Source organism: Tiliqua scincoides, chromosome 2, assembly GCF_035046505.1.
Source record: "Tiliqua scincoides isolate rTilSci1 chromosome 2, rTilSci1.hap2, whole genome shotgun sequence".
NCBI lineage: Eukaryota > Metazoa > Chordata > Lepidosauria > Squamata > Scincidae > Tiliqua > Tiliqua scincoides.
In genome coordinates, this window is record NC_089822.1 from 219,254,818 (window position 1) to 219,281,607 (window position 26,790).

Below are 26,790 nucleotides of genomic sequence, written 5' to 3' on the forward strand. Positions count from 1 at the left end.
GGCACCACCTGCCAAATTAAATTTACATCTTCGGGGAAATTGACCCCCAAAATTCAGGTTGAAAGGGGAGTGAAACAGGGGTGGATTTTAGCACCCACTCTTTTTAATCTTTTTCTGCATGATTTTACCCCCTTTTTGCTTCAGATAGATGGACATTTTTCCAAACTAGGTTCAATGCATATTCCAGCATTGCTTTATGCAGATGATGCAGTGCTAGTATCCTGTACACCTATTGGACTTAAGCGACTTTTAAATAGAACTTCTGACTATCTGAAATGTAACAAACTTGAACTGAACTCTCAGAAAACCAAAGTTATGGTCTTTTCAAAATCATGGTGCCCAGGTACTTGGTCTATTGGAGGGGAGAAACTGGAACAGGTCAAAAGCTTTAAATACCTTGGAATTCACTTCCATTACAATCTTTGCTGGGGTACTCATCAAAAATTGGTTACCAACTTGGCCCGTGTCACTTTGCAGAGCACCAATCGATTCTTTTTTAGTCAGGGCAATCGTTATATACCAGCTGCTCTCAAGGTATTTAATGCCAAAGTATCGGCACAGCTCCTGTACGGGTGCCCTATCTGGATTAGCTCTATAAATCACACCCTTGAGAGTATCCAAGCAAAATTTTTGAGGGCTATCCTGGGTTTACCTAAATCTGTACCATACTCTGCATTATGTTTGGAGACCGGACAATCGCTCTTAGTATCAAGAGCATGGCTTTTAACCATACGCTATTGGCTCCAATTACATTATAACATGAAACCAGGCAGTCTTCTATCCAGAATGCTATCTGAGTCTGGTTCTTCTAAATGGTATAGCCAAATTAAATCAAAAATCGAATCAATTGGTTTTTCATTGGATTTTTTAAGTTTCTATCCATTCCCTGAAGTTTATCAAAGGGTAAAGCAAAGAATGCTAGAAATTGAGGCACAAAACCTCTTTGAACTTGCTTCTAGAATTTGCTCCCCTCTTAATTTCTCTATTCCGCGAAAGTATGGGCAAATGGCTCCTTATCTGAGTATTCTGATCAACCCCTCTGAACGTCATGCAATCTCTTTGGCAAGATTCAATGTGTTTCCATCCAAGGTCACAGAAGGCAGATATAGGCAAATACCATATAAAGAACGCCTCTGCCCTTGTAATTTGGGAAATGTTGAATCAATCACACACATTCTTTTTTATTGTCCTCGGCACACTAGATCCCGCCACACTTACATGACTCCACTTCTCAGCAAAATGAATGGGCTTTCGGATGAGGCAAAACTGAAGTGTCTCCTAAATGACTGCTCACCAGATGTGCTAGAGGGAATTTCTAAATTTTTACTTTTGGTGATTTCCAAGCCTTCTTTAATGTAATTTGTCAAAAAATGTTGATATTTTATGTTGAACTGTAAATGTTTTATTAGTAATTTAGTATCTTAACTCCGTTTTTGATAAACGGGACTAGGACTAATTATGTTTGCTTTTATGATTTCTCTATCTATGCCTAATAAAGGTTTATTCATTCATTCATTCAAAAGGTTTGAAACAAATATAACAAGGATTAAGTATCACTATGCCTTTGAAGATTTCCTGAACCGTTCATTTTTAATAAAAGCTATTATTTTAATAAAAGGCCAATCATTAAGGTGTCTCAGTTTAACAAACACTGCTTTAACAAAATCAGGATGTTTAACAAGGTGCTATTTGTCAAATAATTTGACCATAACTTTCATGGCTCACTGTGTTCAGTGTAATTCCTCCCTGCAGCAACTAAAAACTAAGAAAATTGTTCTCGAATGTTAGTGCCAGTCAGACCATAGTCTTTTAACTGACTAGTGCTTTCAAGCTGCCAAGCAACCATGACTCATCATGGCAAAGTTGTGAAACTGGACATCTACATCCAAAAGGCACTCTTACCCATGATCTCATTTTTTCCCTGCTTGAAGACAGGAAAGCGTACAGTTACATTTGTTATACAGTACTTATAAGGCTTCACTTGATCCACCCATAGAAGTCTTTGCTGCTTAAAAAAAAAAAAATAAAATAAAATAAATAAAACACAGAAAAGAAAGACATTCACATTAATTGCAATCGTCTCCAACGTGCTAAATCTTTTAATATTCAAATATTCAAAAGTTCAAATATGCCCAAGAAAGCGTCAACCTACACCACTAGTTCCATGATTGATTTCCCACATTGTTTTAAAAAAAATTCTGTTGTGGGGCCTGCTAATTGATCAGGGGATCTATTCAGGGGCAAGGGACATACAACCCTTTCCCCACACCATTTCTCAATCTGAATAGCCTCCTAAGTTGCTATTTGCTTTGTGAGGGGCAACAACAGGAGAGCCAGGATGGTGTAGTGGTTTGGGAGGTGGACTCAGACCTGGAAGATCCAGGTTTGAATCCCCCCTCAGCCACAAAGCTTCCTGGGTGACCTTGGGCCAGTCACTTTCTCTCAGCCTCACCTACCTCACAGGGTTGTTGTGAGGACAAGAAAGAGGGGAGGAGCAGCTGTGTACACTGCCCTGGGCTCTGTGAAGGAAGGGCAGTATAAAAATGTGGAAAAAAACAGGCATGACAAAGTTATCTACATTTTTCCATGGAATGAATACCAGCTGGGGAAGAGCAATTTGGACTGGGAAAGGAGCATGGAGAAAATCTGCCATATTACTTTCCTGATCAAATGAGCAGCTACTCATGGCTCCATTTTGTTTTTTAACAAATTGGAAAATCAATCATAGATCATTCCTGCTTTATGAACTTAAGCCATTTCAGCCCAATGCTGCATATACGCAACAGGGACTAAATGTGTACACCTGAGGGCTGGGCAAAAATGGGTTAATGTGGATAATATTTGGACCTGAACTCAGGAAGAAAGTTTTCAAGCTGTCTTTCTTTAAGGACAAGTGCAGTAAACCCCATGCATCCACATGGGGACAGGGCAAATAGAGCAGACACTTCCATCTATCTAGCTTGTTTCACGATTGCAACCTGCACTTGTTTCAGATGTCATAAACATATTACCCCTCAGCCCACCTGAGATAAACGTGAACCCCTACAAAACCCAGCCCACACAATCTGATTGTTACCACAGCCTCAGAGATTTCTCCACATAAACCAGCAGTGATTTTACAGCAACATTTCAGGAGCAGGTCTTGAGTAGAACCAATATGACTCTTAAGATATGACTCTTAAATTCAGCTATGCTGGTTTAAAGGGTTCCCCCAGCCAGGTCTTATTATATATAGCTTAGATATGTGCTGATATGCAAGTTGAAATTAAGGGTTGAGTATACCCTATGCTTTTAAAAAATATATGTATATTCTGCAACCAAAAACCTGAACGCTATATATTTATGAATTATATACATAATAATTATATGAATTATTTTTATTTTGTTTGTAAATAAGTTTACTACATTAGCTAGTCCTGGGGAGGTGAAAGAAGCAAGGCAGGATCTTAAAACCCTCACCATACTCTTGCTCAATCCCATCCTTTTCCACCTTCTTCTTAGAATTCATCCATGCATTTTCAGAAATAAATGGCAACATGAGAAAACAATAAAATGCTTATTATTTGCTAAATGTGTACCTATCCTTCCTGTAACAAAGATGGAAGTGGTGTTTTATTCTCACAAAAAACCCTTTGAGACAGAGTAATTGGAGGTACTCGGCCTAACTAAAGCCAGCTGGCTGGCTTCATGAGTAGGCAGAAATTTGAACCCACATCCTCCAAACCCAAAGTCCTGGCCACTGCTCCACATTGGGTATCTTCACAATGCCCAGAAGCATGCTGGTAGAAAGACAGAAAGGAACAAAACAGTAACAGACCCCAAGATTCTGAAGTGCTACATATTGCACCCATTCCTAAATTCTGCTCTTGCATGGTGCAACTGCAAAATTGTAAAATGTGCATGGTCCTGCCAGTAGCCTATACTACAGAAAAGATTATTCCAGCAAAACAGATGCTGGGGCGTCATAGATTTTCAAGACAATGCATAATGAGTAATCGCTTCAAAATATGAAGATCTCTGCTATATACTTACTCAAAAATGTGGAAACAGTGACCCTTACTGTCCATTCCTTTCAAGGAACAAGAATTTCTCAGAAAATATTTCCACCAAATAAAGAAGTTTCCCCCCCTTTGTGTGAGAGAGCCAGTGAGAGAGATTACAAGTTATAAAGTATGTTAAGATATGGAAGTAGTGACTGTATAAAAATCTCACCACAAATAAAGTATCTACTCACTCTGATAATATTCTTCTGTAAGACAGTTCATAAAATCTCTTCTGCAAAATGACAAGTTATCCCACTGCTAAATGCCTTAATGATAAAATTGAATAGAAAAAAAACCTGAGTTAAAAATTCTTTGTTAATTCTTCTGTGACGTTAAGAGAAATGCCTGAAAGCAAATATTTCCTCATGCAGACCAGAAGGATGGAATCCCTTGGCACATTTCCATGAGATTCTTTTTAAAGTTTTCCTTTGCATCTTCTGTGAACTAGGTGTGTGTACTGCTGGGAAATTCTATATTGTAGTTATGCTGGTCTAGACCTCATAGAGCAGACAGAATTCAGGAAGCAATCTCAAATCTGTCAGGATATAGGATGCAAGCAAAAGGCTGGACATTGTCATTAGACAGAATTCTGTGCAGCATGGCAGCCTCTGAAATTTTTGCCATGCAAGTTGCACAACACACAACTGCAGGAACATTTAAGTCAGCTTTCCATGTGATCAGCCAGATATCACATAGCAAGCACTTATGTCCCCCCACACCCTCTGGGATCTCCTCAATTTGCAACATGCTATATAGCTGGCTAGAGACCATTAGGGAGGCGACATAAAGTACTTTTCCTTTCCTCTCAAAAGCCTCCTGATCACCACCCACCACAGCATGCAGTGCACCTCCATGGAGTAGCCGCATGCTTCAGTGCGGCACAGCACAGGATTTGGCAGAAAGAGGAGGAGTGGTGCTAGGTTGGCTATTGCAGTACTGGCTGAGTAGACAACAGCTACCCTTTATGCTTCTTTGCTGAATCTCACTCCTTTAACCCAGGGGTGGGCAAGGAATCCTGGACCTTCAACTACTGTGTAGGAGAGAGAATTTCAGCAAAACATCAACTTCTGGACCCTTTTTTAATATGATGACAAGGCTATAGAGTCATAAAACCTATGCTTCTGAAAAGGTTCATCTCTGAACTGTTAACAGTAAAAATCTCAACTAGATTGGGGGAGATTTTTAAAATATCTGCCTTTCCCCAAGGTTCTAAAATGCACTATGCAGCCAAAATGGGTTAAGCAAGAGGCCTCCATTACCTGCCTCCATTAACTTCTTGGTATGTTTTCTACATTTTATCAATTTTGCTTTGTACACAAGGGGAGAGGAAGGATATAAAACTTTGAAATATATAAATAAAATTCTAGATTGTAAGCCTCTTGGAGCTGAGACCTCTACTTTTTTTTCCTCTCTATAAAGCGACATGTTCACTGGTGGTGTCTTAATAATTATGATGGGGCCGGCTGATGCATATTTAAGCAGAAATCATTTCCAATCCATACTTAGGCAAACTGATCAATTGGAAATACTGGGGATAATGGCAGGTGATAAACTCCAAGCTACAAACATTTAGCTGCAGCTGTGGGAAGGTGATTCATTTACAGGGTCCTCAAGAGAACAGTCAGAAGAAGGGGGCAGAGCAATATGGTTTGGCTGAAGTGTTGGGTCTGGCTCCTGGGGTTCCTTGTGCAGGGGGTTCAGAATGACTTGAGGGAATTCGGAGTCTGCACTAAAAGAATTCCCATCCCCCAATCTGTCACCTTCTCACTTCTAAACTGAGAGGTCCCACTCCTGAGGACATGACATGTAGCAAGATTTGTCTGTCATGAAGCAAGCCATGCTTCTACACAAAATAACTCAGGATACTTTGAACTTCAAAGTTCTTAAATCTCTCTTCCTCATGAACTTACTTTTCTGCACCCTTTGTCTTTCAGTCAGGTTTCCAAATATCCCTGTAATTAATCTTTTTTTTTTTCCCCCAAAAGTGACAGATGCCACGTACTTAGGTGGGGGCGTCAGGATCACAACAACAAGATGAGGTTGTCATGGAAACATCATAATTGGTTTTTTGCCTATCAAGAACAACCTTGATATTTGACTGGAGATACTACCAATTTAATCAAAATCTTTTCAGGGAGTGGTTGGAGGGCTTATGCACCATGTAGATCAAAACCATTCCTCTAGCTATACTTCTGAAGAATCTTTTCAGTAAACACAAACACTAATTCAGGAATTTAGCCAAAATACACTAATATGTCTGCTAAAATTATCCAGAAGTAACTTGTACACCTTGGTTCAAAATGCCCAAGACTTGCAAATTTAGTATCAGTACAATTTCAAACATATTCTTGGATGAAAAGGTAATTAGTATGACAAATTAATTCAGAAGAAGAAGAAAGATACATTTTTATCTATAACTATAATTAATCCACCTTATAACTAATAAGGTGGAAACTAGTAGAACATATACAGTGTGCAGGGATAGGCATTAAGGCAAACCATATCATCACACAGCAATAGCTAATTTTAACTGTGTTTGTGAGTGAAACACCAATCCTGCACGAAGGTGTGTGGGTTTTATGAGTCAGTGCTTTGGAAGAGAGAAACAAGTAGGATGTCCTTCAGCATGTGTTCTTTAGAAATTATTCTCCTACACATGCTGTACATCACTTGATTATTCAACACTATTTCTATCCACACTAATAGAGGCTAATGGCCCAATCATATAGGCCCACTGCACCTCTGGAACTTGCATTCCAGTGGTGCAGGATTCTTTACAGCAACAGTATCAGTGACAGTACCTCCACCAATATCCTACCCCATTTCTAATCTCAATCCACTTTAAGAACATAAGAACATAAGAACAGCCCCGCTGGATCAGGCCATAGGCCCATCTAGTCCAGCTTCCTGTATCTCACAGTGGCCCACCAAATGCCCCAGGGAGCACACCAGATAACAAGAGACCTCATCCTGGTGCCCTCCCTTGCATCTGGCATTCTGAACTTCCTAGGTCCATTCAGATTTGCACCAGCAAAAGTACTGCACAGGTCCAAGTAGACCCATCGCAGCTACAACTTGAAGAACAGGCTCTGAACTAAACAAAGGGAGTCAGCATTACATCAAAAATTGAAGTTGTGGTTTACAGCCTACTTGCTCACATAAGATCATTTCTGATATTGAGCTTGATTCAAATAACTGAAACGATCCAAAGAGACACATGACTAGATCTGCCTGCCTAGGGAATTTTGGATTTGTGTTGCTTTAATTGCAGCACCCCTGATACATGGCAAACCACTTTTGATACTGAGAAAGTCTGAAAAACAGTGTCGTGATAAGAGGTTAAAAATTGTTTCCTTTTCTGTTTGCATGAACACTAACAGAATTCAAACTACAGCATTTCCTCCAAAACTATTCAAGTTTTTAAAAAGTGCAGGAAGAGCAGATTGTTTTGAAATTCCTCCTTGCAAATGGCCAGCTTAAAGGGGGAGGAGCTAAGGAACTCTAAAGTGTACATATGGCTTGGCCGTTCAGGGAGAGAAACTTGAGTTGGAGCTGAAACATTGAGCTAAGGGTACTGAACTAAAATCACTGAGCTGTATCACTGCTAAACTGCATTATCAAGCTTTTGAAAGATTGCTACTTAAGGGACCTTTGTAAATAAACTCAGTTTCATTTGAGGAGCTGTGTCATCTCTACTTCAATCCTGCCCTAAAGCATGGTGAGGCACCAGGTCCCCAGAAAGGAGTGTTGCTAATTCCTCAAGGGCTTGGGAAGAGTTAGGCCGTAATATGTTAGGGAGCAGTGGCAACGGAATGGTTGGACAGGTCAGCATCAGGCATCTTGGGGTTGGGAACCTACACCAAGAGCACCACAGGAAGTGTCCAGTGTGGCATTGGGATCTGCCACAAGACAGGAGGAAGTCCAGCTCTTTGGATTCAACCCAAGAATTAAAATCATTACTGTTCACAACAGTATAGGCAACCCCATATTGCTTGCCATTAGCTTTAAGGTAAAAATATAAATAATAGGTGTTTATATATTTAGGCCTTTAAAAAATATTAATGATATCAAAATATAAGCCCAGGATGATTTAGTGTTGCTCTAGGTTTTAGAAGATAGTGTATGTGAGCGTAAAATCTTTTGAACACAGAGCTTCCATAACTGAAAAATATTTTCTTTCCCAATGGTCCATAGAGAATAACAGTATTTTCAAGTGTACTGTAGCTGGAGTAGAGTGCCCTTGACTCATACTTGTATGACCTTAACGTTTTCCCATCATTAATAAAGAAAGAACCAAAACAAACTTTATATACGTTTGGATAAGAAACATTTGCATAGTTTAGTAATGCCATCATTTGTGCTCTCAGAATGGCATCAAATGTAATGCAAGCAGCAAAGGCAGTGAAGCTCATAAAAATAGGCAATAAAACCTTTTCAAAGGGTACAATGTTATACATACTTACCTGAGAGCAAGTCCCACTGAAGTCATTGGGACTTAGTTCTGAGTAAACCTGTATAGGATGGCACTGTAAGTTTCCCAGTCCCAACCGTACTCTTCACAGCTTAGGGCCATATCCTATCCAATTTTCCAAAGCCAGTGCAGCCATGCTGTTGGGACATGTACTGCATCCTGTGGTGGGGACGCAGTCACAGAGGCCACCTTAAGGTATGGGAACATTTGTTCCCTTACCTTGGGGCTGCATTGAGGTTACACCGGTGCTGGAAAATTGGATAGGATTGGGCCCTTAAACAGTCTTTGGATTTTTATGTAATAAAAATCACAGACAATGTTTTTCCTCCATTAATTCCTCTTGGACTCTTAGTTTCAAAGTGGCCACGAGTCATTGTAAGCTTATAGCATCCTGCACTCAGGGAAAAGAATTGGGGATGCATGCCTCTTGGTGTGCATCCCACTGACTAAACAAATCCCCCCTCCAAAATGTCAAACTGTCAAGGGCCCAACCAAGTCGATTTCTATCTATACTTTTTTTTTTCCCCTCAAAGAACACACCCAATATTTCGTACCCCCTGGAGGTCACAACAATTGCTCAGGCCTTCTCAAGAATACACCAAGAATTATGCTATCATTTTGATGCAGCATCATTCCCCAACGTATTCTCAGGGTAGGGGGAATTGAGGCCAGAAGGAATCAACCACCAGGAAGTGTAGCAGCACTCATTGTTGACAAGCATGGCATTTTCTGTTTAAAATAATGGCTTGGTAAGCTCCCCCCACCATGAAAATTTCTGCAAGTTTCATGGGATCCCCAATGAAATGAACGACCTCCATATTCACCACCCACAAAAAGAGCAGGAAAAATGTTTGGGAGGGGTTATTCAGGTCAGCACCTATATGTGCAAATACATAACCTTTAAGTGACATAGAACTCTCTCTTTTTTAACCTAATGCTCACGAGATACATGAATAATTTGATCCATAAATGAATTTATTTAACCTTGTCTAAATTTAAGGATTATTTAAAGCCAATCTCAAACAACAAAATGTAAAGAAAATATAATTGAAATTATATGCAAAGACCAATTTTACTTATGCTTACGCAAAGACCAATTTTACTTTAGAAGACATCCATTGCTTCCTGCAGAGAGGGCACACAAATTTTTAAAAATAACAAAGCATACTCTTTATTTAGTGTTTATTATTTGCTGTAAGGGAAGTAAAAACAGAAGATGGGGCTCAGTACCTAGCAGTTGGCAACTGGCACCATGCCAGTTCTCCCTCTTTCCTGGGTAAATTGGCACTGGACTGGGGCAAGGCAGTCTTCACTTCCACCATCTAAAACTAGAAAACCCTGAAAAAGGTTGTCGTAAGGAGGAAAAAACCTCTCAGATTAACAAAAAGTCCCAAAATGAAAGATATCTCCTCAAAACAAAGAGCAGTGAAACATGGGCAGTCTGGTGGCTGGTTTACAGCCCAATCATGAGTTGCCCAGGGTGCATGACTGTAGCGGCACTGAAAATGACTGCTGCCGCATCCTGCGTGCCCAAGGCAGCCGCTGGCGCCACCTTGGGAAAAGGGGACTTTCCATCCCCCTCCCCCAGGTCAGCACAGTAGCCCCACAATGGGGCTACTTGATTCACCGCCAACCCAAAGGACAGCCATGTGCCCAACACGGAGGCTTTGGATCTGGTGGAGCTTCATTTCGCCTCCCTTCCATCCCGCTCCCTCCTCCCAGCACGCCCCCCGCCCTTTCCCCACCTCCCGCCACCCTGGAACACCTCCTCCGCACCCTCCCCACCCTCTGCCTGCCTCCCCCCTCCCTGGAACACCTCCTCCCGCCTCCCCCTCTGCCCCTGCCCCTCTCCACTGCTCGGTGGTCTGCATGACCGCCGAGCGGCAGAAGTTGGGTGCCCGCCCAACAGTAGCCTGGTGCCGGCCAGTGCTGGGCTACCACCAGTGCTCGCCCAACAGTAGGGTCCGCAAACATGCCTTATAGCATGTTTGCGACAGTGCACGTCGGCGGTGAGCTGGTGCTCTGAGCCCAGGATTGGACTCTTACCCTCCAGAGTGAACTGATCAGGAAGACAGACCATAAAAATAAAATATTTACTAAAAGACGGAAAAATTAAAACAATGCTACAATGGGAAGAAAAATGCAAGTGATAAAAACAAGGCTTTGATCAACTTGCAAAAGGAAAATGGGGAGCAGCAAAGTTTGGCAAAGATGTTAAAAGGCAAGCAGAAAATAAAATGGAAACCTGGATACTATTTCTGCATCCTGAAATGGGAGGGACAGTCACAGAGGCCTCCTGAAAGTTAGGGAACATTTGTTTCCTTACTGTGGGGCTGCACTGCAGCCTCCTCGGCCCTGGAAAGTTGGTTAGAATTGGGTCCTTACTCACACTGTCCAGAGTCAGGTTCTTAGAACCCGTACTTTCCACAAAGTGAGTAGGAGAGCCCTCAAGAAGCTTCTGACATCAGATCCTTGCAAATGAGCAAAGAGGAGGTGGACCTGCTTTTTTATAGTCTGTGGGTATTAATCAGGTTTGGGGGGGCAACTAGGTTCCTGAATTTCCCACTCTTAGAAATCAGATGGCTCAAAGTCAAGTTCTTTATTTACTAGCCTGTAGGGCAGTGGTATTCAAACAGGCGTCGCGACCCCCCAGCCTGTGGGTCCTGGCTTCTGCCCCCTTAAGGGGCGGGGTAGCCAGGAGACAGGGGGAAGGCAGCGGCACAATCCGCAGGATCGCGCTACTCAGGGGGGGCTGCAGGGGCTTAGGTGCACTTGCCCAAGCCTCCCTGCAGCCTCCCAGGGGTGCAGGGAGCCCTGCACAACCTTTGGCAGGGCTCCCCAGGTCAGGAAAAGTGAAAGCGGAGTGATCGCGCCCTGGTCTGCAAAACCGGAAGCGGAGCACAATCGCTCCACTTTCCCTTCTGACGGGGCTGCAGGGACTGGAGTGCACTCACCGGTCCCTGCAGCAGCCATCCCTGTGTGCAGGGAGCCCTGCGCGAGTGCCTGCAGGGCTCCCCAGGTCAGGGAAAGGGAAAGCATTTAGTAGTAATTTTGTATTAGAATAAGTTGTATTCTATAAGTTGTATTCTATAAGTTCCTTTCAGGAAAGGGTGACAGAATGGTCCAAAATAGGTTTTAAAATATGCAAAAGGAAAAAACGGGGGAAGGGGAATCAAAGATTTTCACCACATTTGCTAACAAACTTCCAGAAAACTGGAAATTAATTGGCAAATACGACTTCATAAAAATTACATTTTTACTTCACATTGGCATTCTTGTTGTTTCTGTTCTGCAATGAGTACCAATGAATTAAGTGTAAGTGTCCTATTAACCTATTACACATATGGAGGCTCTCATTTCCATCTGATCCTCCAGAAAAAGGCGCCTTTAATGTATTCAAGTCTGCTGCCAAGTAGCTCTTGCAGATGAAAAATTACATCTAATTTTGACCAAATTGTTTCCCGTAAGGGGTGGACATCATTAAGGAACTTTCTCCATTTCCTTTTACAAAGAAGGCTTAAAGATAGAAAAGAAAGAAAGCATTTTGTGATGCTGTCCGATAAAATCATAAGGCTTATGCTACTTACTTCAAAGCATGGGATGGAAATCACCTAGCCCTTGATACGGCATATAAAGTAGCTTGCTGTGCTTCAAAGTTACATTAATTTATTAGGACTTTTAATTATTTTAGTGTGACATAAATTGCTCAAAATGTCACCTATGTTATTGTGAAGACTAAAAGACTTTTGTAAGAGGCTTTAATCATCACAACATCAGTATTACTGAGAAAAAAAATTAATATCCATCATTATATTTTAGCATTATATTTATCACAAGAAGTGTAATAATTTAAAAAAAAAACTTAAGTTAAAAACACAGTTTCATTTCATTATAGAATTGGTATTTGATGCCTTAAAGTTCATTTCCTCCAAACCTGAGATTCCAGCAGACCAGTTAGGATAGTCTGTTCCCAAGGGCTTATGGAATCTGAGAAATTCGTGAAAACCATGAGAAAGTTTCCAGTTGGCTTGGGTGGTGGCACTGTAGAATCCCTAGCCACATGAATGAAGAGACTGCTGAGGCAGTAGACAGAACAGCTACCAAGTACCCTCTCCACAATGCGGAATTCTATTTATTGTTTCCTTGGTCTGTTTACTTATTTAAAATATTTATACCCTACCTTTCTCCTTCCCATTAGGAGGGGCCCAACAGAACTTGGCGCAATGAAGCAGATTGAGTTAAACTATCTAGCTATCTCCCAGTATGAATCTAAGGTAAGGACTCATTGGGCCCAATCCTATCCAATTTTCCAGTGCCAGTGCTGCTGTGCCTATGGGATATGCACTGCTTCTTGTGTTGGGGAGGCAGTCTTGGAGGCCACTTCAAAGAACAGGAACATTTGCTCCCTTACCTTGGGGCTGCATCGCAGCTGCCCCGGTGCTGGAAAGTCAGATAGGATTGGGTCCGTTATTATGCCTACATTGCAGCAGCGGTGGCTGCCAAGAAGTAACATGCCTCACCCCTGTTGTATTTGTGGGTTGCCACCCAGCATAACATTTTTCAAATGTTATTTCATATTGATATAAAGGAATACTCAGAATCACACTGTGACTTATTTGCAAAGCACTTTGAGATAAAGTCTCTGAAATGGCAAATACAGAATTTGTGATGGCAGTCTTAATTCTGGACATCTCTTATTGCAGTCCTAGATTATTTCTGCACGTGAAGATGTGTGTGCACACACATTATTTATGGTAGTCAGTAAACTGGACATATAGGGCCGTAACTCCTACACATACTTACAGGGGGGCAGTCCTATTGAACTCAGTGGACTTACTTCCAAGGAGTCATATACAGGATTATGCTCATAATTCTGTCTTTCTATACATCTGTTTTCACCTCCTGCAAAAGTACAAGTAAATTTGTTGGATTTTAAATAAATTGTAAGCTATCTCAAACTATGGCAGATGCACGATGAACACATTTTAAATAAAATAAAGTAAGAAGTATTAATCTAATCAAGTACTTTCTCACCTTAACAAGTTATTTTCTGACACATCAGCTAAGGCAAAAGTGAGGATGCTCGCAAACAACTTGAATGGTTTTGAAGAACAGTGTGTTTCAGAATGACTTCCCACAGGTGAAATAATTTCAGCCTGGTTAATTGGGCTTACTGAAGTAGCTAATTGAGTCTTCTTTCCCATGAACTTTCTTTCCTGCTTTCTCTTACTAAATGGCATCATGATTCATCAGCTACCATAATGAGGCACTATCAGCAGCCATGTTTTACAAACAAAGGGATCTTGAACAAACTTGCTCCTTCTAAATGGACTTAATTTCATTCTATCTCAATATTCAACATAATTATCACTTTACAAATAAAGGGAGTAGACAATGAGAAGCAACCCGCTAATGAGGTCAGGTGAAGTAACAGCCTCAGATATCCACCACCTCCATCTGCCACTTACACATGTCAAGAGTTTGCAACCTTTTTTCTTATGTACTTCTTCATGATATTTTACTAACAGGCCCCCAGTTTCATAGAACAAAGGAAACTGCATTCTGCTGAGTCAGCACATTGAGACATCTAATTCAGTATTATCTATAATGAGTAAGAGCAGCTCTCCAGAGTTTCACCTGTACCTGAACATGCCAAGGTTTGTACCTGAGACCTTCTGCATGCAAAGTATATGATCTATTACTGAGCTATGGCTCCTTTCATAAGAAGATAGTCAAACACAAAATTGCACAAAACATATCAAATTGCTTCCTGCTCAGGCTCAAACTTTTTGTATACTAACAAGTAAGACAAAATAGGAAGACCACAACAAGGACCAACAACATCTTATCACACTGGTTTGACTTCAACAGTTCATCACAAGGCAATCTTGAAATCTTAGCAGACTCAATTTAACCGCTGTATATATTAATGGAGAACATAAGATAATATCCAGAACTTTTTCACTTAGTTCCTCTTGATTAAAATTGACACCCATATTTCCTATAATATTTATGTCACATCTGACTGAACATCTTTGTGATTGAACACACTAGCTAATAAATATAGCAAATATGAAAATTTTTAAGAGTTGCTAAATGGGATAATCAGCTTAACAGTAAATAAAACAAGGTATTCATCTATGAAAGTGTTAAAAGTATGGCAATACAGTTACTGCAAGGCTAAAAACAAAATCAAATAGTCAACTCCCTTTTCTTTTGTCTTTATCATAAATCATAAATATACCTTCAATTTGCTTTATGGATTTTACTGGTTACGCCAGAGACAGCGGATATTAAACCTTTACATTTAATTAAACCTTTCTTTCTTTGCAAGAGTATGCAATATAAAACACAGCACTCCACAGAACATTATTCTCCTGAGTTACAAAGGTGAAATTTTATCATATGAATTCTATCAGGCAGGATTGTTGGAACTAAGGGCCAAAGGAGATATGCAATATCTCCAAACTTTAGTATAGTGATGGGGAGATGCAGATTTGACCAGAGCAGTGGGGGTGAGGAGGTGTTCAACTCTTTCCTCAGATATAGTTTCTCTGATCAAAATTGCCCTCATCAAGCTGTTTCCCACCAATGGGAACAAAGATTCACCTTTTTTTTCCCCCTTGGGGAAAAAGGCAACTTGGGAAGTTGCCTTCCCAATTTTAAAAACCCTGAAGAAATGCCTTCTCCCAAATCAATCTCTCTGATGACCACACTCATCGTCAGAGATCTTTGTCAGAATACACCTGCAATTTTAGGCAAGGGTTATAAAAGGGCCTTTTCAGTTGCAGTGCCCAGTCTGTGGAACTCTCTACTTCATGGGCAGCCCAATCCTACCTAACTCCCCATGGGACGATGCAGTGGAAACTGTGCAGCATGTGCTGCATCCGATGGGAGAATTTTGGCTGTTAGAGGTCTCAAGGTACGGGGACATTTGTCCCCTTGCTCTGGGGTAATCCCCAGCAGCCGTTATGGATCACTCAGACCTGAGTTGACCTTAGCTCTATAGCTGGCAGAAGTCTAAGTTGATCTGTGCCAAGGAAAGCGGTTAGGATTCAGCATGTACCACTGCTGCTGAACCCCCCCACCCTGATCCAATATGCCTTTTCTCTAGCCCTGTCACCACCCTCTCCTGAACCCTGCGTGGGCTTACCACTGCTGGCAGATCTCTGTCAACCCATCAGCATGTGCAGGAAGGTTCTGGTCTCCCACCAGCATGCTCACTGCTTGCACTGCCACAAAATGCTTTAGGACAGCTTTGTAGCAGCCTGCACCAGCTACAGCACTTCACCAGTGCTGGGTTTTGTTAGGATTGGGTCGAAAGTTTAACAGGCAACTAAACTCGTATTTTTTGGTACCAGCAAAAACCTTTAGATTTTTTCAAGCTGTAAACACATAATGAGGTTTATTTTAACATGTTGCATTTGTGTTTCTATCATTTTACTGTTTTACATTTAGAGAACCTCCATTCAAAGGTGGTATACAAATTAATTGAATAAAAAAGATATACAAGAAAAGGTGAAACACGCACGTATGCACCCCCCCACACACACCACTGCTCCAATCAAATTCAGAGCTCTCTCACCCCCAGTTGCATTAATTTCCACAAAACATAGTTTGGCCCTAACATGCAGAGATCTTTAATGTTTCCTGAACACATTTTCTTTCCCTGACAAGCAACCAATTATTTTCTTTTCATAAATATGTATATTCTTCAGATCTGTATGCCAGTTCCAAATGTACAACTAAAACAGCCTATAGAAAAGATAAATGAAAGCAACTGAACATAATATGAGGGGCAAGGCAGAAATTAAATTATATGTGCATATACTTATTGCGGGTTTCCTCCTGGAATCTTCCAGTTTAAAAAAAAAGCCTCCTGCTATCAACAGATTTTGTGCAAGTACTACAGGGCAGGTCTTGGCATCAGCTCATTCCTCAAGCTATCTTACTACTTCGTAACAAATTGGGGAAAAAAAGATTTTGTCTTCTGCACAGACTTGTAGCCAATTCATCATTTTAATTCTGACACACTCGATTAACTAAACATTTATACAGCATTAGATGATAATAGTATACCTTACCTCGGTCTGAAGTATGGCAGCTCTCTGTTCTTTGGCAGTAAGCGACTCTTTAAGCACTTCAATGTGTTGCTTGCAATCGGAATTCTGATTGCTAAGGGTTTCAAGCTTAGTTTGTAAGGCAAGAAGTTCTGATTCTTTCTTTGAAAGTTCCTGCTTCAGCTGATCAATCTGCAATTAAAAAAAAATAAGTTTATTTAATTGTATGGCAAAATGCAGCACCTTCATAAAAAAAATTCACAATATATAAAATACATGTATAAATGATACATATATAAATGTATACAAAATATGTATATACACATTTAAAACAAATTTATTTATACATTTATATATAATGTATATATAATATATATAATGTGTGTTACATTATATATTACATTACATTATATATAAACGTATAAATACATTTGTTTTAAATGATACCAAAAAACAAGTAAAAGAAATTCACGTCAGTCATTCCCATGCCAAAGTGCTTCCTGCAATGGTCAAAATGAGAATTAAGCATGCAAGCAGGACAAAAGAGAAACGAAGGCAAATCCACTTATTTCACACGTTTAGTTTCAATTTAATTTAATAAACTCTTTATTCTACCTGCTTGCATCCATCTTGTATCCAAAAGATTCAAAGAAATATACTCCAAGAAGTTAAATAAGAGAAGAACGCAGTGCTCTTTAAACACTTATTTTCTTTAAAATCTATTCCCACTTTTCTTCCACTTTTTCAAGAACTCAAAGCGGCTAATAGAAGAAAGGTGCAGTACAATATTAATCACATAATAATTAATATCAATCATTCAACAAAGGCTTTTTAAAAGAGTGAGGTCTTCATCTGCCACTGAATGAGGCCATATGGGCCTCCTTGGGAGGTCATCAGAGTGTTCATGCCACAACCTTTAAGACTCGGTATCTTGGGACCACCTGTTCAGGCTCAGTTTGCAGGGGACCGGGAGCAGGACTTCAGATGCTGAACAAGATGGGCACACGTCAGAGAAGGGGGTTCTTAGGTATCCAGGTTGAAAGTCATTTAAAGCCTTAAAAGTGAGAACCAGCACTTTGAATTAAGTCTGGAAATGAATAGGTAACCATTGCAGAGCAAATGTGGCTGGAGGAAATTTCTGGGCCACCTCCTTTGGCTCCTGCGCCCCCTTTCTGACCCTGGGCCTGGGTACAAATTACCCCCTTTACCCCTCTCTCCTAGGCCCAGGCTCAAATTGCACTACTGTAGCATTTAGATAGCATATGGAACTTGCACAACAGCCTGTCTTTCAAATTTCATCATTCAAGAATTCACCCTTATGATGATAATGACTTGCACATGACAGGGTGGAGCAGGGGTGCCCAAACCTCGGCCTGGGGGCCACTTATGGCCTTTGAGGACTCCCAATCCGGCCTGCAAGGAGCCCTCAGTCTCCAGTGAGCCTCTGGCCCTCCAGAGACTTGCTGGAGCCGATGCTGGCCTGGCGCAACTGCTCTAAGCATGAAGGGAACTGTTCAACCTCTTGCACATGCTGCGGGCCGAGGGCTGCCTCCACTGCTTGCTGTTTCATGTATGTGATGCAGCAGCGGCAGCAAAGGAAAAGTCAGCCTTGCTTTGTGCAAGGCCTTTTATAGGCCCTGAGCTATCGCAAGACCTTCATTCATTCATATAAGTTCCATCTTTAATATAGTCATTTACGTAAATTTATGTAAATTTATTCAAATTTGAAATGTAAATTATTATTTTTTCCTGGCCCCCCCACACAGTGCCAGAGAGATGATGTGGCCCTCCTGCCAAAAAGTCTGGACACCTCTGGAGTGGAGGAATGAAACCTGAGGTTGTGCTCATGTGCTGCTAGATGAAGACTAAAAACCTGGGGACCTGTATGTATACCTTATTCATCCAATTCCCTGTATCTTTCCCCCTCCCAAAATGAAAAAAAGAAAATTGTGCCCACCTTATCAATGACTTCCTATGTTCTATGTACAATTGTGAAATGAATATGATTCTGAGCGAAGCCTGCATGTCGCCTGCTATTAGGAGGATGTGTTTCAGGTGTAACAGCCATACATTTTCCACTCATGAAATAGTATGTAAACAGCCTGGAACATCCAAACTCTCAAAACTACAGGATTCTCATTGCAATAAAATACCCTCAAGGGGCAAAGCTGTGGGAGGTAGCAGGCTTACAATTCGACTGATGGATTGAGCTCATATCTCTGTCCAGATTTTCAAATGCTCCACACAAATCCTAACACAAAAGCATAAGAAAGTCCTTGTGGTTTATCTCCTTGGGTCCACCCTTTTTCCAGAGGTTTTAGCAGCTGCAGATGCTTTCCGCAGCCACAACTACTGGGTATACAATAAACCCCAGCTGTGGAAAGAAGACATCTTGAATCCTTCACCAAGTGTAGAGCTTGCTGGACCTTCTGCTTTGGCTTGTGGATAGATCTTAAGTCAGCCTTCTCTAGCATCTTACCTATTTAATCTGTTATATTCTTAATGTACAGTAGAACACCTTCACCCTTGCATCTATCTGTTCTTGTGATTTGATGAACCGTCTTGGCTGCACTGCCCTGTAGTTGTGGTAAGGTGTGTATAGATACAACAAAGAGGAGTGTGGCCAAAAGAATAAAAGAGCATGAGAGACATTGCTGCCTGCAGCAGGCAGAGAAATTGGCGGTGGCAGAGTACTTTCTGAAAACTGGACATAAGGTTCGACCAGACTCAGGTGCTATCTATAGAAAACCTTTACCAAACTCGCATCTATAGAGAAGCAATAGAAATATAAAAGCATAGACACAATATGGAAAGAAAGGAGGAAATACTAAGTATCAACCCTTAAGTACACAAACATCAGGGGTCACGTAGAAAAGAAAGAGCCAAGGTGAGAGAAAATGGTACTGTCACTTTAACAGAAAGAACAAGGAAAAGAAAGCAGCATCACTACTTTAACAATCTAGGATAGCTGGTGACTGGTCATTTGGTTAATAGACAATCTAATGCTCAGGTACTGATTGAAAACGCATGCCTAGTAATCAGTAGGTCTAAAACTCTGCTTTCTTTCAGGGAGGGGTAATGGGGAGGGGAATGGTGGTGATCTCTGGATCATGGAACCTTTGAAAATGCCCTTCAGAAATGGGGGTCTCATGTCAGGTGAAAGACATTTTATTGGGTCATGGCCTTAGACACTTCTAAGGTGTTGACTGTCAATGGTTCTTATATGTACAATTGTTGGAAAGATTCAAGATAAAAAGATACATGGTTTTGAAGAGAGAGAAGTCAACTAGAAATACAATTAGCTGGGGAAGAAATTCAGATTATTATCAAAATGTATAAATGGTTATTGAACTATGAGATAGAAGATGACTAGATGAATGAAATGATGACTTTTAAAGCCCTTTACGGCTCGGGTCCAGGGTATTTGAGGAACCGCCTCCTTCCCTACAATCCTGCCCATGCTCTTAGATCATCTGGGGGGGCCCCTATTGACTGTGCCGCCACTAAGAGATGTGAGAGGGGTGGCGGCCAGGAAGAGGGCCTTCTTGGCGGTGGCCCCCGAACTGTGGAATACCCTCCCCTTAGAAATGAGAACTGCTCCCTCATTGCTAACATTTCGGCATGGACTGAAGACCTTTTTATTTCAAAAAGCTTTTAACTGTTGACAGGCTGGCTGGCGTTCTTACTTCTTACCACGGGGTTTGTTTGTTTTTTAGATTTTCTAATTATTGTAAATTGTTTTTAATGATTGTTTTTAATGTTGTATTTTTTAAAGTGTTTGTAAGCCGCCTTGTGTGCCCGTTGGGCAAAAGGCGGGGTATAAATTAATAATAATAATAATAATAATAATAATAATAATAATAATAATAATAATAATAATAATAATAATAGGTTAAAGAATGTATGATTCAATGGGCAAAAAATGAGGGGCATGATATCTTAATGGAACAGTGGGAAAGGCTATAGACCAAATATTTGAAACTTACTTTAAACATGAACAATAAAGAAAATTTCCATAAAATGATATATAGGTGGTACATGATGCCAAGTAAACTTGCCAAAATGTATGAAAATGTGCCAAATAGATGTTGGAAATGTAAAAAAACAAGAAGGTTCATTTTATCAAATGTGGTGGATATGTGAAAAAGCAAAGAAGTTTTGGTGCCAAATAGATACCCAGATAAAACGGTTTTTAATAGTAAATATACAAATGAAACCAGAAGCTTCTATTGGGATTGATGGGGAAAGTGTGGCGAATAAAGCTGAAACTTTATTTCTATATATGAAAAGTGCAGCGAGCATACTTTTTTCACAACAATGGAAGACACCAGAAATACCCTTGTTGGAAGAATGGTGAATAAAAGTTTTGGACTTAGCAGAAATGGACAAACTGACAACCTTGCTTAAAGAAAAAGCAGTAACTGCTTTTGAAGAAAATTGGAAAGCACTTATTGATTTTCTGCATACAAAGGAAAAAATTAAATGATTTGTGAATTTGATGAATAAGAATAGTAGAAATAAACTTGATGAAACATTTATAGGGAAAAAAGATTAGAGATCATAAGTATAAGAAATCTCTAACAGAGAGCTGAATTATAAAATTTGAACTATGGAATAGATACTATAGGGATATAAGTAAATATGATATGCAGGTGGGGTCTCTATGTCCGTGGATTGTGTATTTGCAGATCTGGCTCAACGCGGATCCCCCAGACCTGCACTGGGCCATTCTTGGTCCCACCTGAGCCCTCTGGAGACAACCGGAGTATAGCTCCAGTCGCCTTGGTTGGGTGAGGAGGTTAAATGGGGAGGGTGGCTTCTGGCAGGAAATCCGTCAGGACTGCCACCAATAGCATGTGTTGTATATAAGTTCCATATGGCCATCACACAACCTGCCACAAGATCTTCCATGATCTTGTATCTATGATACAGCCAACTCCCTGATAAACCATCAGGCATGGAACATGGTGTCATTTTTGTTACAGATACATTATGCATTTCTGTTCATTAAAGCATCTCCGGGGTGTATGGAGTGCTCAGGGAAGGGTAGTACCTCTGGTGTAGGGACATGTTGTGTCCTTTTAGGGCAGCTCGTCCACCTTTGGCCCCCACCTGTCACTCAGCTCTCACCTGTGGCTCCCAGTAGCTGTAGCATGCGCAGTGGCCACACCCTGGGCAACAGCTTCGACAGGCTGGCCAAACCAGGTTGAAGGTAGCCGTTGGGTCATTGGCGAGATTGGGACTTGTCTATCCCGAGCATGTGAAGACAGACTCCGGTGGATTGAGCAGATAAAACCTACCAGAATAGGATCAACGGCCATGAAGGCAGTTTCTGCAAGCGACATAGTACGCTAAGAGCATGGCAAGACACGAAAGACGCCCTGGTCAACCACTGCGCCCAACCCATCTCCAACTGTCTTGACTTTTGTCCTGCCATTGGAGCAAGATGGAATCTGGGAAGAGAGAGTAAGGCTGACTATGCGCACCTCTGCCTCACTTTAATCCAATTCACACGCAAGTCTCTTCCCTGGGGGCTGGGGGATAAGAATAGGCCCTCAGTTTGGCCGTACTTGTCATAAGAGGTAACTAAACAGCCACCGGGTAGATGGGACTCGATCCAAACCTCCACTGCCTTGTGGCTACATCCAGTTATGGAAAAGGCTTCAGGAATCAACCTTGAGGCAAAATCCGGAGCTGGAGTCCCTAAGGCAGTTCATGGCTGAACAAAGTCACGTTCTGGCAACTCCTGCAACGCTGCTGGAACTAACTGTATTGGCTTCTGCCTTTCCATTGGACCATTCCAGCGACGTGGAGAGGGGGAATTTGCTGCATGGGTAGCAGTCTATCCTCCATACCTACTTTACCCAGGCTTCGTGCACTGGAGAGGACACTGTTCCAGAACCACTATTCAGAGCGCGATACCATAGTCTTCCGAGACTGAAGGATGCCAAACAAAGCATCTCCAATTATAGTATGTGATTTACAAACTGGCAGAAAGTATTCAAATTTCATGTAAAGAAGAAAAGATGGGAGCCAAGTTAAAAAAACTAGATCTTCTTTGATGAATCATTTAATGCTAGCTCTATTTTACTCAATGAAATTCTTGAAACTGTATAAAGATATATAGGATAAATATCATTGGTCTAGAACTCTACTTCTGTGACTCCGCTCACAGAATGGACTTTCTTGTTTCCTCCTTCCCACTACAGTCCCTCCTTTCCAAAAAAGCTACTCCAGATAGTTGAAGGACTCTCAGGAAAGTCACAGGGATGTGGCATAGGGAGCGGCAATGAAAAGAGAGAAGCAGCAAAATTTGGGGATCCTTCTCCCCTAAAATACCTTAATTATCTAAGGAGGCATGCAGGATCATGTGAGAAGAAATGGTCTTTTAAGCATCCAAGTGCCAAACTGCTGATGGCTTTAAAGGTCATAACTAGAACTTTGAATTGGGCTCAGAAACAGACTAGGAGCCAGTAAAACATGAAGTATAGTAACAGAGTCACATTCAAAAAAAAAAAAAACAGCCAGCCTCAACACTATGCACCAGCTGAAGTTTCTAAACACTTTTCAGAAGCAGCCCCATGTACAGCATGCTACAGCAATAGCATAATTTGCATAGTAAATGTTTTGAGAGCAGAACAAGAGTGCACCAATTTAATGTAAAAATATGGGTGGCCAGTAAAAACCTTTGAAAAAACCACTGTTTACATTTAAGCTGATTGTACTGGAATGCAATTACAGTCAGTACTCTTTATACGCAAATTTGCTATCTGTGAATTCACTTATCTGCAAAAAGCAGAACTGCCACTATCTCTCGTTATCTCTGATTCTGTTCTCATTATCAACTAATACTGTGCTAGTGCCACATCAGGCAGGCATTGGTATTGCCTTGGGAACCGCTTTGGGAACTTTTTGTTGAAAAGCGGTATATAAATACTGTTTATTATTATTTATTATTGACCTGTGGAGAATTGTCAGACACATCTGTGTCCACTTCCAGACTTGCCCCACCAGCCTGGGCACTATTTCAGGGACTCCAGCTGAACTTTCATAACCCTGGCGATGATGAGAGGCTCATGATGAGTGGAAGGCTACTTGAGGACTGCTCTAGGACTGGGGCAACCCAAGGGAAGGAGCCAAGAGACAGGTGGAGGAGGAGGACAGATGAAGCAACCCCCTCCCCACTGCTGATCTCTGAAGCCTGATAGTTGGGCCAGCAACCTTCAATGAATCAGGGATAGCCAGCTTAGAGAAATTGCCATCAGCATTGCATCAAATGCATCAAATGATATCCAGCACAGAAGATGAAGCATCAGATGGTGGAAATGTAGATGAGCCCCCGTTACCACCCTTCCCCATATACTTCAAGATTCAGGTTCATAAAGTTCATAGAATGTATGGTGAAAAGAGTCCCCTGCGACCTAACCCCATTTTCCTCATAGGCTCACTGATTCAGTATCCACTAATCTGATATCCACTAGGTTGGGTATCCTCAGTTCCAGGAACCTAACCCTAGCAGATAACGAGAGCTGACTTAGGGACCAATCAGCGCTATGCACTGTGCTTACCTCCAGCACACAATGCTGGAGCTAGCCCAGTGTGAGCCCCCACTGGGCCAGCTCCAGCGCTGGGCCTGCGTTCTGCCGCACAGCAGCTTGCCTGAACTGCCGAACAGTGGAGAGGTGAGTGGGGGCAGAAGAAGGCGGGGAGGAAGCATTCCAGGAAGCAGAGAAAAGGGGGTGGGCAGGGAGGAGGTGTGTCAGGGAAGAGAGTGGGGCGGGACTGGCAGAGCTCAGCTGCGCAGCCCAACATAGGGCTCCTTGATTCTACAGCGGCTCAAGAGCTGCCACAGAATTGAGCAGACCCATTGCAGGGTTACATCCCTTACCTAGGGGAGGAAGACGAAAGTCCCCTTTCCCCCAGGAACCACCTTGGGCTATCTGGAGCACATTGGATGCCGCCATAGCCATTTTGGTGCCATGGCACCCTCACATGCCAGGCAGCTCAGGATTGAGCTCTTAATTAGCTTAATATCAAGCGCCTCATTTCTATGTCTTTTCATTGATTTCGGTTGTCTTTATTGTTTTCTAAAGATCCAAAACATGTTAGGTTGCAGACCTTTACCAACAAGCCAGAAACTTGTCATGAAAGACAAAGACCTTCTCCACCTCTTTCTCCTAATTTTTCAAGTCTTTTGACAATTGAGCTATAAACGTTAGGGGACTGGGACAAAAGGGTTTATTATAAATCATCTAGAATGTACACAGCAAGAGCAGAAGATCTTGATGACATTGTTAGCATACTAGGAAAAGAAGCAATATTCCACAATGGTCTGCATTTAGCAGAAACAGGTTCCTTTTTCCATTAAAATTTGAAAGGTCTTTAAATATTTACCCTTTAAATCTAACTTATTTTTAAAAAGCATTATAACACCTAGAGTTGTTGGCTATGAAAGGAGCTTTGTTCTACTGTTTGCCATCAATCAGGACTTATATTTATCGAAGTTCCTTATCAGTGATCTCAGGTTCGACAGATGGGGTATAATAAGATCTCCTTGCTGACAGCCATATAAATATTTTTTCCACCTTGAAAGGTTCTGTGATGAATGGCAGAATTAGTATCTTTTGCTGCAAATCTCAATTGTGAGAGGAAGGACAGGTTTGCTGACAGAGATTGTACAGACTTTCATCAGAATGTAGCATTATTATCAAAGGACTGATCAGATGCCGTGACAAAACAACGGTATGCCACTGTCTTCCTCTCATTCATCTGCCCTTTAAGAGCCCAAGAATCAATTGCATCCCTTCCTTTCAAAAGCATTTCAACTTCCTCTTTATGCTCATGAAATTTCAGCCTATTCATATAGGAATTTAAATGTATATGGTTCATTCGTTGTAATCTCCTGCAGGAATATGACACTGAAAATAAGGCAAATCAAATATTCAGTATATTTTTCTAAATCATTATCCAAAGCAACTAATGTGACTGTCTAGTATTTGAGAGTCAGAGGATCTCATTGCAGTTTTTATTATCTAGCAGACTGTAAATCTCTGTAGTGGCACACGTAGCTAAATTTTCTAAAATTTATGAGTATCTATCAAAGCAAAGGAAAAAAAGTCGAACATTTGAAATGATTCTCAGCTACCTTCAACCCCACAGGTGCATTTGCTGTAATGGCTAAACAAGGGAAAGATTGCATTGGAATGATAACGAAGATGCTGTCATCACAATCTGTATTTAGGGGGACAAAAGTACATCCTCATCCTGTGCCAATTTAAAGTTGTTTCCCCCAGGGAATGGCCTCAAACTCTTGCATATTTTTCAAATTAGTTTGACATGGATCTAACAAAGGTTGCCTGTGAACATGAAAACGTCTCTAACCAAAGTAAATTACCAATGGAAGCTGCAACCACACAAAATCCTCTTTTTTAGGAATTTTTCTATAGTACCAGTCTACAAATCCAAGTGAAACAATAAATTCACTCCCCTCCCCCTGCTAAAGTGGTCCTTCTTTTATTACATGAATGAATGTACCTTATTTTTCATGAACTTTGAGTGACTCTTGTAAACTTCTATTTGTTTGATTTCCTCTTCTCGATCTTCTGTGTTCAGAACTCCATTTGTCTTCAACATCTGTATTTCATCTTCAAGATCTCTTATATTACGCTCGAGTGAAGCTATTTTTGTGTCCTAATTATTAGAAGAAAAAAATTAGTGTTGATGTCCAATTATGGTATGAACAGATGTGAAAGGCACATGACATACCACATTACCAGCGCAACAAAACCAAACAACATCAGCAAAAAAAGCTGAAGCAATTTCTAGATAACAAATTCTCTGATAGCTGTATAACAAAAAAAGTGTATGGACCTTTTTTTCTAAACACAAGAGGGTACTTCACTGTTTTGCAGTATTCATAAGGGAAGATGTTTTGATATGACACACTCTACACAGTGAAAAATTATAGAAATTATCATCAAGGCTGAACATAAATACAATTACGTCCCTGTATTCACAGATCTGGTATCTGTGGATTCAGGGGCGCACTGTTCCCCCAATGTGCCTACTAGCATTCTTTTAATGCTTAGACCGTGTTCTTCCTTTACAGGGTTGCTATAAGCATATAGTGGTGCACAGGGGTGGCAGCCCGAACACTTGAAGACTAAATTGAGGTTAACAGGAAGTAGTTAACTCTCATTAATTATTACGTTAAGAA

At 41.1% G+C, this 26,790-nt stretch overlaps 1 protein-coding gene across 1 annotated transcript in view; it reads right to left on the reverse strand.

The window, feature by feature from the left end:
* The window catches only part of ERC2 (ELKS/RAB6-interacting/CAST family member 2), a 501,410-nt gene that overhangs the window by 316,298 nt on the left and 158,322 nt on the right, over positions 1-26,790 (reverse strand). The window contains exons 6-7 of the mRNA XM_066612969.1: positions 26,109-26,264; positions 16,599-16,766 (exon numbers count right to left, since the gene is read on the reverse strand). Of these exons, the coding sequence (XP_066469066.1) occupies positions 16,599-16,766; positions 26,109-26,264 (324 nt within the window). The remainder of the gene's footprint in view (positions 1-16,598; positions 16,767-26,108; positions 26,265-26,790) is intronic.